We start from the raw sequence: 13,758 nt of genomic DNA on the forward strand, positions 1-13,758 counted from the left end.
CCTAAAAAATCCACTGCGCAGGCTGGAAGGGCACACCCACGTGGGGAGAGCCCTGCCCAAATCTGCGTTGGAGAAGCCTGGCCATACATACAACACTTGATACTCTTACTGTTAGGAATGTTTTAATACTTTTTCAGAGGAGACCTAGCAGCTCTGTGTCTTGAGAAGCTTTATCAGCATGACCTTACACAGACACTGTAGCAGATAAAGACCTTTTATACTCTGTTGTTTGAAAGGTCAATTGCACTACGAGTTTCGTGATAACAGAGATTAAATTAATAAATATTTCCTGGTTTATAGGGGCACTTTTCACTAATGAGCCCCTCCCTCGCGTGGCAGCGGTGTGGATAAGGCTGCAGCAGTGTGCAGGGAGCGAAGTGGAGTGTAAACGGCCCGGGAATGTCGGTGCTGCAGGCAGAGCAGCGTTCCGAGGGGGCCGCAGCGGCGGTGGCAGAGGCGCCGCCACCTCCATGCCCATCTCCGTGCCCATCCCGGGCCGAGCGCGGCGCTCCCGCAGCTCCTCCCGCCGCCGTGCGCGGGGCGGGGCCGCGTTCCCCGGGCCCGGAGGGGCCCTCGCAGGCGGCGCGGGGAGCCATGGCCGACTCCGACCGGGAGATGCACGTCCCGTTCGTGGCCGCGGCGGAGGAGGAGGAGGAGGCAGCGGCGGGGCGGGCGAGGGGCGGGCGGGGCAGCTGCGGCGGGGCCGGAGCGGCGCTGCGCTGGTGCATCACCGCGGCGCTATGCGCGGCGTTCCTAGGGCTGGTGAGTGAGTTTCCTCGGGAAGAGGGAGCGCGGGGTGGGGGTGGGCAGCCCCTTCCCCGCCCGGCAGAGGTGACCCCGAACTCTGCCCTGCAGGGGATGAGCATCGCAGTGCTGGGTCCCACCTTTCCCAACCTGGCCGCCAATGTCGGCAAGAACGTCAGCGACATCTACTACATCTTTGTGGGCCGATCTCTGGGCTACCTGGGCGGGTCGGTGGTCGGCGGGGTGCTCTTCGACTGCATGAACGCCAGTCTGCTGCTGGGTGAGTGCCCTCCGCGGGAATCGCCCCGTCCGAGGCTGTTCGGGGCGACCTGGGCTTCTCCTCAGCAGCCCGAGAGGGAGAGGTGTCCCCTTTCCCGAGCCGTGGGAAGGGGAGCGCGTGGCACGTGGCGCTTCCTTCCATAAATCCCCTCGGCACGTGGTGCTGCTCCCAGTAAATCCCGGCACTTGTGCTGTGGCTCCCTGTCGCCGTATCCTGCCCTGCTGGATGGATCCCTGACACGGCGTGTGCTCGGGCACTGCAGCAGCACTGCCGGCTGGTGGGGCCGCGGGGCACATCAGCGGCGGGAGCTGGGCTTGAATGGATAAGATCTGTTTGGAATGACCGAGAGGTGCCTTTGGTTTGGACTGGAAAAGTGTGGTTGGACTTTCCTTAGTTTGTATCAAGTAATTGCTTAGTGTAGATCCTGTTGAAACGTACAGGCTTCGATAGTGCTGCTCCACAAAACATACAGCAAAGCGGGAAGTGTTGTTTTGGCTGTCGAGCACACAGTCGAAACCTCCAGCAGGCACGCTGAGGCACAGTTTTGTGGGGAGAGGTTCCTAAAACCCTTCCCTTAATGCTCATCAGACATGATCATCTTCGTGTGCTGGATAAAAAGTTTGGAGATTTTGACTCGAGTGCCTTAGCCAAATTAGAACTTATTTAAAGTGGAAAGTATTAAATACTGCCTGTGATGGTGGAAACATTTAAACTGTAGGAACCACAGCTGAGGATCTTAACAGTTTCTGGACGTGTGGAAGCTTGCTCCTATAGGAGCACAGGACCAGCCTTGTCCTGGCAGAGCGAAGCTGCTTGGCCATCAAGGTGCCAAAAGCTACACTCAGAATCATCCAGAAATGAGGGGCTCCTTTTAGAGTTGTGTTAGTGTCTCATTCTGGTAGAGATTCTCAGAGCACACCTGAAATTGTGAAAGCCCTGCCTTTCTTTCTTTTGAGTCCAGTAATGTTGGTGTGTGCCTGGATGGTGTAAATTAGGAATTAGACCATATGCCAGGGCTGGCTCTTTTCCTTCTATTTTATTCAGTGAAGTTCCAACAGAACCGTGTTTTCCTTGAGAACCATGTTATAATCACAGGGTGTATTCAGAGAATACGAGAAGATCCCTTTTTCCATTGCTAAGTGGCTGAACTAAGTTTCTTTGTATTCCCATGTGCCTGTCTCCTGTAAAGAGCAGTCATGTCATATAATGTCTGTTTGTCTCTTCTTTCTTACCCCTCTCTCTTCTTGTCTTCGTTTTCATGGATCAGTTCTTATTTGCTCTTATTCTAAGATGCCTATATCCAGTCTCCTCCCTGTCCTTTATCTGTCTTCTCCAGAACACCTGCAAAGTGGATTTCCTTTAGTCTCCTTCTTGTGCATCTGACAAGGTCAGAGTTGTCTGCATCTCACGTTTAAGACTTTACATTCCATAATGGAATCAATACACCTGTGGGAGTGCATGTTAACTTAAAATAGACTAGTATTTACTTTTTTTCTGAGGTGTCATGCAGCATAGCTGTCTGTCAACAATGCTTGGAAAATAACTGCTCATCCTTTCCAATTTGGTAGTGCTATGGCAAGACCACAATTTAAACCTGCTCTCAGTTTTTGTCATCGGAGGGCAGCCTGTAAGAGATTTTGGCTTGTGTAGTTTTATTTCCCATCTTTCAACTGCTGGAACTCTGATACAGTACAGAGAAAAACTGAAGACATAGTCTATCTTTGTCAAGGATGCTTTTAAGTGGCAATCTTCAGGCATGAAGCTGAAAAGGGCAACTGAGCACCTGCTGAAAAGTTACTTTTCAGCCCTGAGTGGGGCACCTGAGAAGCTGTACTTGATACACCCCATCTCTAGGGTTTGCTTCATGCTGGTCAGCATGCAAACCTTTAAAAATATCTGGAGGCATGTATTCCAAGTGTCTTGCTAGGACTTTAGGGTTCTGGGTATTTATTGTTCTTGTTTTTGTTTGGAATTAACCTAAGTTCTTAATTACAGCAGTCCCCATTGATCTTTTTAATATCTGCCACATCTATGATCAGACATTGATTTGAAAAATAACAGAGACATCTGAACTGGCACAAGGCTTCTAAAAACATAATACTGTATATTCAAGATATTAGTTGCAGATGATTTTATGAAGGTAATTATAAACATTGGGCTTGACTGCTGAACTTTCTTCCAGATGGTAATAATTTTCATCTGCTAAAAAATAGGTTTTGGAATGGCATGTTTTTAAGTGGAGACAATAATGGCAAAACCAACACAGTTAGTGAATTGCTGTTAAATTTATAATGAGAAATTTTGTAGTTCTATCTCTTAAAACTCCAGAAGTCCCTTGGAATACATCCCTATGCGGGAACAGAAAATAAATGAAAGTCAGCATCATTATATGGAGGTCGCTTGGTGGCCAAGATGCAACTACTTTATAGAATTTCAAGAGTTTTGTGATTTGTGTTCTTTTAAAATGGAGCCAAATTAAATGCTATATAGTTCTCAAAGGGCAAACTTGATCCTGATTTTGCGGTAAAGTAGCATTTGTAGAAGAAGCTTGCAGAAGACTTCTTAGTGTCCTAGCAGCAGCTGCTACTACTCCCTTTGCTTTAGCAGGTTTGTCACACACTGTTTATATCCTGATGAAGTCCCTTTTTTCCAATGAAAAATGATCTGTTGAACTTTCTATCTGTTACTGCTAACCATGCATTGAGGTATTTAAGTTTCATCACTTATTAGGATTATCTGTAACTTTAATAATTATGAGTGTATTTGTATTTCTTGGTCTTCTGTGTAGTTCAAATGGAAACTGTGAGGGTTTTGTTTTGTTTTTTAACCTTACCAGCGTTATCCATGGTTGCAACAACGGTTGGTCTTTATGGGATACCCTGGTGTAAGGACTCTGTCCTGTTAACTGTGTTGATGTCAGTTATTGGAGGTTCCATGGGAGTTCTGGACACAGGTAAGCGTTTGAAGTTTCTTCACCAAAATAATCGTAAACTTTAGGCATATCAAAATGGTTGCTGTTTTTTTCCTGTGACACATCTTGAATTAAAAGAGGGGAGCTGTTTTACCTGGCTGGGATTCTTGGATTAATCTGGTCCTGAGGCTTCCAGTGTCTGGGTGTCTGTGACAGCCCTTCCTTTAAGGGGCTTGGGCATGGAGTGATCAATGTGCATTTCAGTGGGCCATTGCAGGCATAAAGGAAGTGCCCTGTACTCTTTAAGCAGTGTTTTCATCTACAGGAGCTGCTCAGGGTACGGTTTGTTAGCATTAGGTAGTTAATCCTGAGCAAGCCCCTGTGTTTGAGATTTTCACAGCTGCTGTTTGGAGAGTTGCCTACCTAAAGCTGGCTAGGCACAAGTTGGGAATTCACAGCAGGAATTCACTGCCATAGCTCACAGCACCATGGCACCCTGAATTATGGAATGTTTTCCACCCTTGGTTAGCCTTGCTTAGATGGCTGGGAACACAAATTTGCTCTGTCCCCCCCAGTTGTAAGTCAATGGCATGTGCATACTGCAAATAGCCTGGGGGAAAAAAAAACAAAACACTTTTGTTCAAAACCAGTTTTTAAGTAGCGGTTCCTTGTTGGAGGAAGATGAACTTAGAGGTCTTTTCCATCCTGAATGATTCTATGATTCTAAGAGGTGCCAGTGAAGTTGCAGGGCAAATGTCTGCAGGTGTGTTTAGGAAGGCCAGTTCTACTGAAGGTATGAAAAATAAACTTGCGCAGAACTAAGTTCATTGGGTACAGCTTAGAAAGCGTGAGGTAGGGATGGCTGACTTTAGCAGGCAGTTTGCATCAGGAGGCAAGGACATGGCAAGAGACCTGGGCACACCTGGAGACGTCTGGGAAATGCTGTCATACTTGCATGTGGAGATTAGGAAACAACTGAAAATACATCAGCAGTGGAGTGTTCCGGCATTGCTGTACAATGTGGTGGTGAAGCTGAAACAGGCGGCCACTCACCCAGCACTGTCCAGTGATGTCCCAGCAGCTGCTGACTGAGGGAGCCTATGGATGCTTACCACCCAGCAAGGTACTCCTGGATCCCCTTGACCATGTTCAGGTCAGATTCCTTTCTGAGAAAGAGCTGGCTCATGGATTAGCCAATCCATGCAAACAGCTGTGGAAGCATCCCAGCCATGGCCTGGTTTTGGTGGCTCGGCTGCTGGGCAACACAGAGGAATGATGGCTGTACATGTGCACCGTCTGCCGTAATTCTGGGGCTTTCAGGGAGCTCTAGGAAGATTTAAAAGAGCATGGTACAGGATCCAGTAGTGAAAAGATGATTTTGTGTGGCACAGGCCATGGTAAATAACCTGAGTGCTGCGGTGTATTTGCTGCCTCGGGTAGGATCATTACACACAGCACTTGGTTTAACAATTCTGCATATGGGAAAATCTTGTTGGATAATGGTAAAAACACCTTCAGTGGATGGACGTATTGCTTGGAAGTCAGATCTAAGAGGCAAGGAGTCTGCCCAGCCTGATAAGGAGTAGCAGAAGAAAGTAAGATCAAGGAAGTAAAGCATAACTAACTGAATTAATTTCGAAGAGTGTTTGTGCTCAGTGATAAGGGCTGCTGTACTGCAGCACAAGAATTTGATTACTGTTCTTGTTTTCTTGTATCTGTCTGAGGGACTACTTCTAAACATCTCTCTGGGATCTTGTTTTTTAGCATTATGGTTGATCTGAAGGTATTCTAATTTCATCTTTGCAGCAATATTGATGTAAACCCTTCTGCTTCTGGAAAGTCATTTGAACGCAGCTGGGGTAGTCCAGCCCATCAGAAGCAAGTGATTCATGTTGTTTCCTGGGATGTTGTTTAATGGGGCCTCTGATTCTTAGCATTGTGCATTGTTGCTTTTAATACTTAAAGAAATGAGAAGTGGTTAAATTTTTCTTTTAAAAAAGACTGAAAAATGCTTTCTATTGTCAAGTAGGGTAATTAGAGCCAGAGAATCAGTTGTTTAGTCTGGAAAAGACCTCTAAGGTCATCAAGTCCAACTGTTAACCCAGCACTGCCACATCCAGCACTAAACCATGTCCCTAATGCCACATCTATGTGTCTTTTAAATGCCTCCAGGGATGGTGACTCAACCACTTTCCTGGGCAGCCTATTCCAATGCTTGACAACCCTTTCTGTGAAGAAATTTTTCCTAATATCCCATCTAAACCTCCCTGGCCTAATTGTGGCTTTACATTGTTGCTGGATTAAGCCACTGTGTGGCTTTTGGTTTTGACTTACTGTCCTAAAGATCAAGTAATCACATGGACTTAAGGCAGAATTTCAGCTAACTACTGTTTTGCACATTGTATTTGCTAAATCTGGTGTTATTTCACATTGAATTTGTAATATAGGTTATGATTTGCTTTGTCTTTTTTTGTCTTTGAAACTCAAAGGACTGAATGCTCCTCTCTCCAATCTGCAGGTGGAAATGTGCTGGCACTGAACACCTGGGGAGCAGAGGCTGGGCCACACATGCAGGCCTTACACTTCAGTTTTGCTGTCGGTGCATTTGTGGCTCCGATCCTGGCTAAAATGGCCTTGGGAGGCTCTGAAACCGAAGAAATTCCAGTGACTGAAAAGACAAACCAGTCTGACCTGAAGTCTGTGCCGACAGCATCAGCTGCATCAGCTGTACCAGCACTGCAAGACCATCTTGAGGAAGACTTTTTGTGGTCCTATGTTGTGATAGGGACCTACCTTTTCTTAGTTTCCCTCTTCCTTTTTGTTTTGTATGCAAAGGGCAGCTCAGATCGAGATGACAAATCAAAGACGTCTCTGGAGAAGGGCAAGCTTGCCAAACACCACTGGGCTCTAATTGGTCTTCTGTTCACGTTCTTCCTTTTCTATGTGGGAGCAGAGGTCACTTACGGCTCTTACGTATTTACTTATGCAATGGTCTTTGCTGAGATGAAAGAAAATGAAGCAGCTGCTTTGAATTCTGTGTTCTGGGGTACATTTGCCACTTGCAGAGGAGTGGCAATATTTGGTGCTGCCTTCTTGTACCCTGGCACCATGATCACGCTGAGCCTCTCGGCCTCTGCTGTCTCCTCTTTCGCCTTGGCCTTCTTTGCACATTACCGAGCCTTGCTGTGGGTGGGAACTGCAGTGTATGGAGCATCAATGGCTACTGTCTTCCCCAGTGGCATTTCCTGGGTAGAACAGTACACGGTCGTGGAAGGAAAATCGGCTTCTCTGTTTGTCATCGGTGCCGCGCTGGGCGAGATGTGCATCCCTGCCGTGGTGGGGTATCTCCAGGGCAGGTTCCACCACATTCCTGTGATTATGTATGCTGCCTTTCTGTCTTCTGCAATGACAGTCATACTCTTCCCAGTGATGTACAAGTTGGCCACCTCTCCCCGTGAGAATAACTTGAAAGAAGTGAGTGACACTGAGACCCGGAAAGCTTTGCTGTCAAACTCAAGGCTTACTGAGGATGAAGAGGATGAGGAGGATGAGCAGGATGGGAGAGAGTGGAACGAAGCAGACTTTGAGGTAATAGAAATGAATGACAAGCTGAAAAATTCTCTGACAAACAGCTCCCATAAGAGATCAGAGAACTCTCCAGCCCAAGTCTCTCTTCAGCCCCATCTGGATGATGTATTGGGCAATTCTCCAGTGGTTGCTGGTGGCTCCCCTCAGAGACAAAATGGGACTGTTGACTGGGAAAAGAATGATTAAACTCAAAGCTGACTGTCTTTTTTTAAAAGGGAAATGCAATTGAATTGTAGCTGTTGTAAAGTGGTTTGGGAATCCTTTCATAGTGGTGCAGAGCTCAGTGTGTTCATTTGCTCAGCCCTTTCTTCTCTCTTGTTTTCAGACTGCAGCAATGTGTCTTGGAGTGGGGCAGGCCCTCAGTGATGTGAGTGGGGTAACATGATAAATGTATAGGCCATGCCAAAACTGTTAAAATGCTGAGATGTTTTCTATATGTGGGGCATGCATCCAAGTAAGATATGCTGTGATAACTGGAAAAGAAGGGGACTGCTCAGACTATTTAGTTTTTTGGGGTGGGTGAAAAGTGCAGGTCCAAGGTGCTTTATCACAAAATGTTTTCATGAGAGAAGAGAGAGATATGTTATCTGTGATGCTTAACTTACTTTGTGAAAGAGGAATGTTTCTATTGCATTTGAAAGTTGTGTGTGATCAGGGAATCAATTTAAATTTCAGGTGATGCCCAGTGGTAGTAAATCAAATAACCTTTAGCCAAACTATACATTTCTGGTTCTATCCATAAGACAAGAAAAAGTTAGAAATTTTTTCTTAGGAGTGGAACCATGCCTTTGGGTCACTTAAAAGCAGTTTATGGGAAGAAGCACAAAATGCGTTATATTGTAAATCTGTTCTAATGCACAACTCTGACTTACTGAACAGCAGTGACAAATTAAACAATCTAAAGTATTTGCGATTTTAATTAATGGCACTATCACTGAAATCACCAAATGTATGTAGAAGATGATAAAATGATCAGAATCATAGAATGGTTTGGTTTGGAAGGGACCCTAAAGATCATTTAGTTTCAATCTCCCTGCCATGGGCAGGGACACCTTCACTAGACCAGGTTGCTCAGAGTTCCATCCAACCTGGCCTTGAACACTTCAGGGATGGGGCATTCACAACTTCTCTGGGCAACCAGTTCCAGTGCCTCACCACCCTCATAGTAAGGCATTTTTTCCTAATATCTAACTGAAACCTTCTCTTTTAGTTTGAATCCATTCCTTCTTGTCCTGTCACTACACGCCCTTGTAAGAAGTTCCTCTCCATCTTGGCTCCCTACAGCTAGAAGAGATTACTTAATATATGGTATTGGCATAGGGATGTGGTTTTTTGAAGCCAGTTTAAATTAAGGTTATAACAACTTCTCTGGTTTCCTCTGCCAAGACTTTCACATAGTAATGTGTTAAAATGAAAATTTTAGAAGGAGAGGGAATTATCAATGAGACAATCCTCTCTGATTGTACTGTATGACCACTTGCCCCTGGCCAGCTGGATTGGTGCCATCTGAGTTTCTTGGGGGATGAATTGGCAGAGATATGTCTAAGTTCACTGCTGCTAAACAGGAAGTCCTGGGCAGGAGCAGTCACACCAGTGAGCCCTTGTAAGAGGAAAAAAAAACAATAGCAACCAATGACCTGCCTTTCAACAGTAACCTTGGCATTTATCGACTTGAAACTCCAAATATGTTGGCTGTTGGTATTTTTTAAGGCTGTGTGATCAGAATGTTTTCATATTTGTTTTTTTAACTTTGCACTTTTATTAGTATTTTTCTTGCTAAGATGATTAATTTACTAACAAAAGATCTAGGTGTAACATAGCACAGAACCTTAGATGTTGCCTGTATTTCAGGTCTGTTTTTGCTCCCTCTCTTGTCCTCCAAGACTGCAACCTAGAATTGCATGGCTTTTTCCTTTCTTTTGAGAAGTTACTAAGCAGCTGGAATCAACTTGCAGTGAAAATGACTGTTTTTTAGTTTGCATCTTGGCAGGGTCTCCCCTTCTCTCTGCTGTCAGCACTTAAATGCCATTGTGCTTTTGCCAGATGCCTTCTGTGGCATTTTTGACATTACAATGCATGAACCTGCACTTTAAAATGAGGCCTTATTTCACCTGAGGCACAAGGGTTCTCTTCTTTGCATACAGTAATGGTAAATGCGTTTAAATGTCAGGTTGAGCCCTGTTCTAGGTAGAGGTGACAGGAGCAAGTCGGTGTGGCCTTGTGTGCTCAGTTGGTTTGCTGTGGTAACAAGCAGTGTGGAAGGCAGAGAGAGCAGGAGTGGCTGGAATAAATGCAGCCACAGCCTGCATTTCAATCCTTTTTCCTTTTCCCATTTTTCCTCCTGCACACTGCAGGAACTGCTCTGTGTGTGTGGAAAGTAGGGGGTGTGAGCTGACAGGGAGGACAAATCCTGCTGGTGGATGGGGAGGGAGAAAGTGCAGGACACACAATGAAAGATGAGGACACTGCTGTGTTGGCAGCTCTCCCCTGTAGCTGCAATCCATGGGTTTCACCTGCCTTGATGTCAATGTAGCAAAGTTTCCCCACACCTGAGGTCTTGTTACTAGAAGAAAATTATTTAAAGAAATACACCAGGCAACCAGGAAGATTTTAAATATCCCCAATTCATACATTAATTTTTGATGAAATTCCAGAGTGGAATGTCCTGCATGTAAGATTGTTCTCAGGGATAGTTTACATGTCTTGCATAATCAAGTATTAAAAACCCCAAAAAATTAAATCAAAGCCACATTGGGAAATACACTGTAACATCTTTGAAGTTTTATCTACTGTGTATATATACACACACTTATTTGTGTTTCTGACCAACAAACGTAAAAATATTGCACAAAACAAATATATTTTTTAACTGCCTGTATTAATTCCTGTGTGACTAACTTGAATTCATTCCCATTTCGCCCTTCAAAATCTGGAGGCCTGTGTAGTAGGAATGGAGCTGGAATGCCAAGGTAAGAGCAACCTTTTCCCAAGAATAAAGCATCCGAAAAGTAATGGCTGTAAGACAGTGGAACTTGCAGAATTATCTTGAATGGTATCATGTCCTAGTAATGCCTGCAGGCCTTTGTCTGAATGACATCTAAAGTTAGTCATCTTAGCGAGGACTCAGAGCCTTCAGTGTCTTAATTCTGGTCTCAAACTGGGATACACTGACAGAAAGGGTTCTCCTTATCCCCTAACCAGCCTGCTTTTAATAGCAGGGGCTGCCTTTGAATGAGAATGAAGTGTTTGAAACAACTTAAGTCTGAAATAAGTTCTAGGACATTTCCAACGATGAATCCAGCTCACAGCAGTTCTAGGCACCCTTGATGTTCAAGTCAGCTTTCCCTGTTCCTGGATTTTGGTGTTCCTCAAGGCTTGTTTTCAGACAGTGAGTTTTCACATGTTTAAATATCCTTCCGAAGTGAATTGCTTCATGGCATATAGTTAGTGAGGATCTGTTTACAGTGCAGATCTATTTACAGTGCCTTTTAAGTTACAGGTCCTCCAGAAAGCTCAAGTACTTACATGCTAGGGGTTGAAATTACTTGAAGCAAACTGTATTATGTTATTATTGCCCCGCTTATGCTAGAAAGTCATCTCTCTGTTGAAGACAAGAGCTGATCCATGGATTAGATATCTGAATTTGGTAAGAATCTTATTTTTGTCCATAAAACTAAGAATGGGTTGAAGATGAGCACTCTGCTCCAGTGTGAAAGGTAACCTCTTGCAGTTAAGTGTCATTTAATACTTTATTTATGCCCACAGCACTGCCAAGTACTGGACTGTACTGCAAGCAATCACCCTCCTGGCATTTGCACTTTTATTCTGTACATGACCAATGCTTGAATGCAAGAGCAGGCAAAGTTTTATGCCTTGATGGTTTATTTTTGTAGCTACTTTGCATACAAGTGCATTGCAATCTGTGTATGTTTCATTGTATATTTAATAGTTTTGATTCTGCTTGGTGTGGGTTTTACAGTGTACTGTATAATGTGAAAGTTAATAGACTGACTTGTGTCTTGACTGTAATAAATTCCTATCTGGAGAAGGCACTCAGGTTCCTTGACATAAATAAAGTTTTGGTCTATTTTTCAAAGCTACTGTGGACTTCTAAATTTAAAACTTAGTCCTGTTTTGACTAATGGAAAACTGGAAATGTCTATCTTCTGGTTCGGGGGAGGCATCTAACAATTGCTACTGAGGTTTGAGATCCCAAAGTTTAAGCTGAATTCTTAACTCTTTTTTGAGCAGCCTTGTTGATACTACTGTGTTTGCCAGACAGGGGAAACAAAGGTGTCTGCAACTGAGGGTAAATATTAAAAAAATCCCATATTTTTTACCATATCATTTTATTCAATTTTAATATGGTTTCCATTATTAACTTCTAAAACAAAATGATTTCCAGTTTAGAAAACAATGCACTGACCACATAATTCCTTTTCCATTTTATACAGTTATACAAATATTCTAAATACACATTTTGTCAAGATGGTGGCAAATAAGATTTAACTGTACAGTACATAAGGAAAGAAAATATTTTAAGCATATTTAGAAGCAATAGAAATGTCTATACAAAACAAGCAAAAATGGAATAAAATTTTATATTTAAAGTATTGCAACAGTCCCACATGTTTGTAACAAAAATGTCTTTGCACAGTTCCTCACAATGCCCCATTAATAGCTAAAGCAAGACAGCAATTTTTAGAAAATAATGTTTCAAAATGCTACACATGATACTACTGCTTGCACAGTCTGATCAAATAATAATCTACTTGGAATCAAGCAAAACTGAGGAGGAGATATACCAACCAACTTTAAAATTATCTGTATAAAAGTCATTGCACATTATTTTACTCAGTTGTTTGAAAAGTAAAAAAGTGTATTTACAAAATATTTCGCAGACAAAATTATAAAGTGAATGGATAATATATAAGTAACACGTCTTGATACTGACAGTTCAAGAACACACACAAATGGTTTTATCGTTTCAAGAGGTTTTCAGTGCTCCTTCCTCCAGGAAGTAAACTTGACTTCTACTTTGAAATGGATTTACAAGATGTTACACAGAGCTATTTCAACATCAGCATTATAAAACAGTATGTTAGAAACATGAAAGGAAGAAGAAATTTGTACATCTTAAAAAGAGAGCTATTCATAGATCAACAAATGGGTTGGGTTGTTTTTAAAATTTAATTACGGTAAGTGTTCATTATTCTTCAGATAATAAACCCAACAGTTAAAATGGAAATCCTGGACTAGATGAGAATTGAAAAAGCACCATGCACAATAGTCTTAGTGTGGTAAACACTGAAGAAAAAAAAATAGCACCTGGAATCCTGTAACACAGATCATTTAAAACTGGTCAAGCAGCTGGCGAAGATACGGTGCCTTGGACAGTTCTCTGCTCACTCTGGAGAGCTTGAACAGTACTGGGCAGTTGAGGGAGACACACTGGATCTGTCGATCGAAGCAGCCTGTGCAGTTCTTGCATATCTGGATTACGTGGAAAAAAAGCAAGCCAGGTTATTTTAAATGACACGAGCAAGGCAGAAACCACTTGGGACTACCAAGTCAACACTATCAGCAGGATGGGCTGCACTGAGCTTTCCCCCAGCACAGAGAGATCCAGAGGAGCTCCCTTCTCTGCTGCAGCCCCTCCAGCCACTGCTAGATGGCTCATCTGGCTGCTGGGGGGTGGCTGGCAGGCATTAGCCACTCTGAACAGCACAGATCAACAGCAGGACTGCGCAGCTCGGGTTTCAATCCTGCTAATCCAGTTCTACTCACACATGGTGGCACTTGAAAAAACACAGGTAAATAAGTGGATTTAAACAGGACAGTGTGTTCTATTCATGATAAACTTATCCTGTATGAAAGTTTCCTAGTAAAAAAGGCAAAACTCTTATTCTGCAGTTATTCTCTGCAAAGCAGGGGGACTTTAAATAAATTACTCTTGTTTCAAGATAAGCTTCAATTAGAGTTTTACCTAGTCAGAGTCAATCAGTCCCAGAAATACACAAGCTACGTAAGCTGGACTGCTCTCCTTGTTCAAGGAACAACTTGTTAACGCTGCTTGAAAGTACTTTTAACGTGAGATACCAGACTGAATGAAATAGCAGCAGGTAGTTTTTCCAAAGGTAGCTACCTTCAGAAAACTAAAGGCCCTGCTTTACTATTCTATTTTTATCCTTTGCAGCATTTGCCACCTCCAGTGGTTTTCCCAAAACCTCAGAAG

At 43.5% G+C, this 13,758-nt stretch overlaps 2 protein-coding genes across 2 annotated transcripts in view; one reads left to right on the plus strand and one right to left on the minus strand.

The window, feature by feature from the left end:
• Positions 1-579: 579 nt before the first annotated feature.
• On the plus strand, positions 580-11,623 carry MFSD4B (major facilitator superfamily domain containing 4B). Its single transcript, XM_071548916.1, has 4 exons — positions 580-762; positions 856-1,024; positions 3,861-3,977; positions 6,454-11,623. The coding sequence occupies exons 1-4, from the start codon at positions 595-597 to the stop codon at positions 7,707-7,709; spliced, it is 1,710 nt and encodes a 569-aa protein (XP_071405017.1). The 5' UTR covers positions 580-594; the 3' UTR covers positions 7,710-11,623.
• Positions 11,624-11,861: 238 nt separating this feature from the next.
• REV3L (REV3 like, DNA directed polymerase zeta catalytic subunit) overlaps positions 11,862-13,758 on the minus strand; it is a 114,256-nt gene continuing 112,359 nt past the window's right edge. Inside the window, exon 32 of the mRNA XM_071548917.1 lies at positions 11,862-13,016. Coding sequence (XP_071405018.1) covers positions 12,876-13,016 — 141 coding nt within the window. The 3' untranslated portion in view covers positions 11,862-12,875. The remainder of the gene's footprint in view (positions 13,017-13,758) is intronic.

This window comes from Pithys albifrons, chromosome 2 (assembly GCF_047495875.1).
Source record: "Pithys albifrons albifrons isolate INPA30051 chromosome 2, PitAlb_v1, whole genome shotgun sequence".
Taxonomy (NCBI): Eukaryota; Metazoa; Chordata; class Aves; order Passeriformes; family Thamnophilidae; genus Pithys; species Pithys albifrons.

Coding starts and splice junctions, on each gene's coding strand:
- MFSD4B (XM_071548916.1), top strand. CDS start 595: ATGGCCGACTCCGACCGGGAGATGCACGTCCCGTTCGTGGCCGCGGCG. Junction 763..855: donor GCGCGGCGTTCCTAGGGCTG/GTGAGTGAGTTT, acceptor TCTGCCCTGCAG/GGGATGAGCATCGCAGTGCT. Junction 1,025..3,860: donor GAACGCCAGTCTGCTGCTGG/GTGAGTGCCCTC, acceptor TAACCTTACCAG/CGTTATCCATGGTTGCAACA.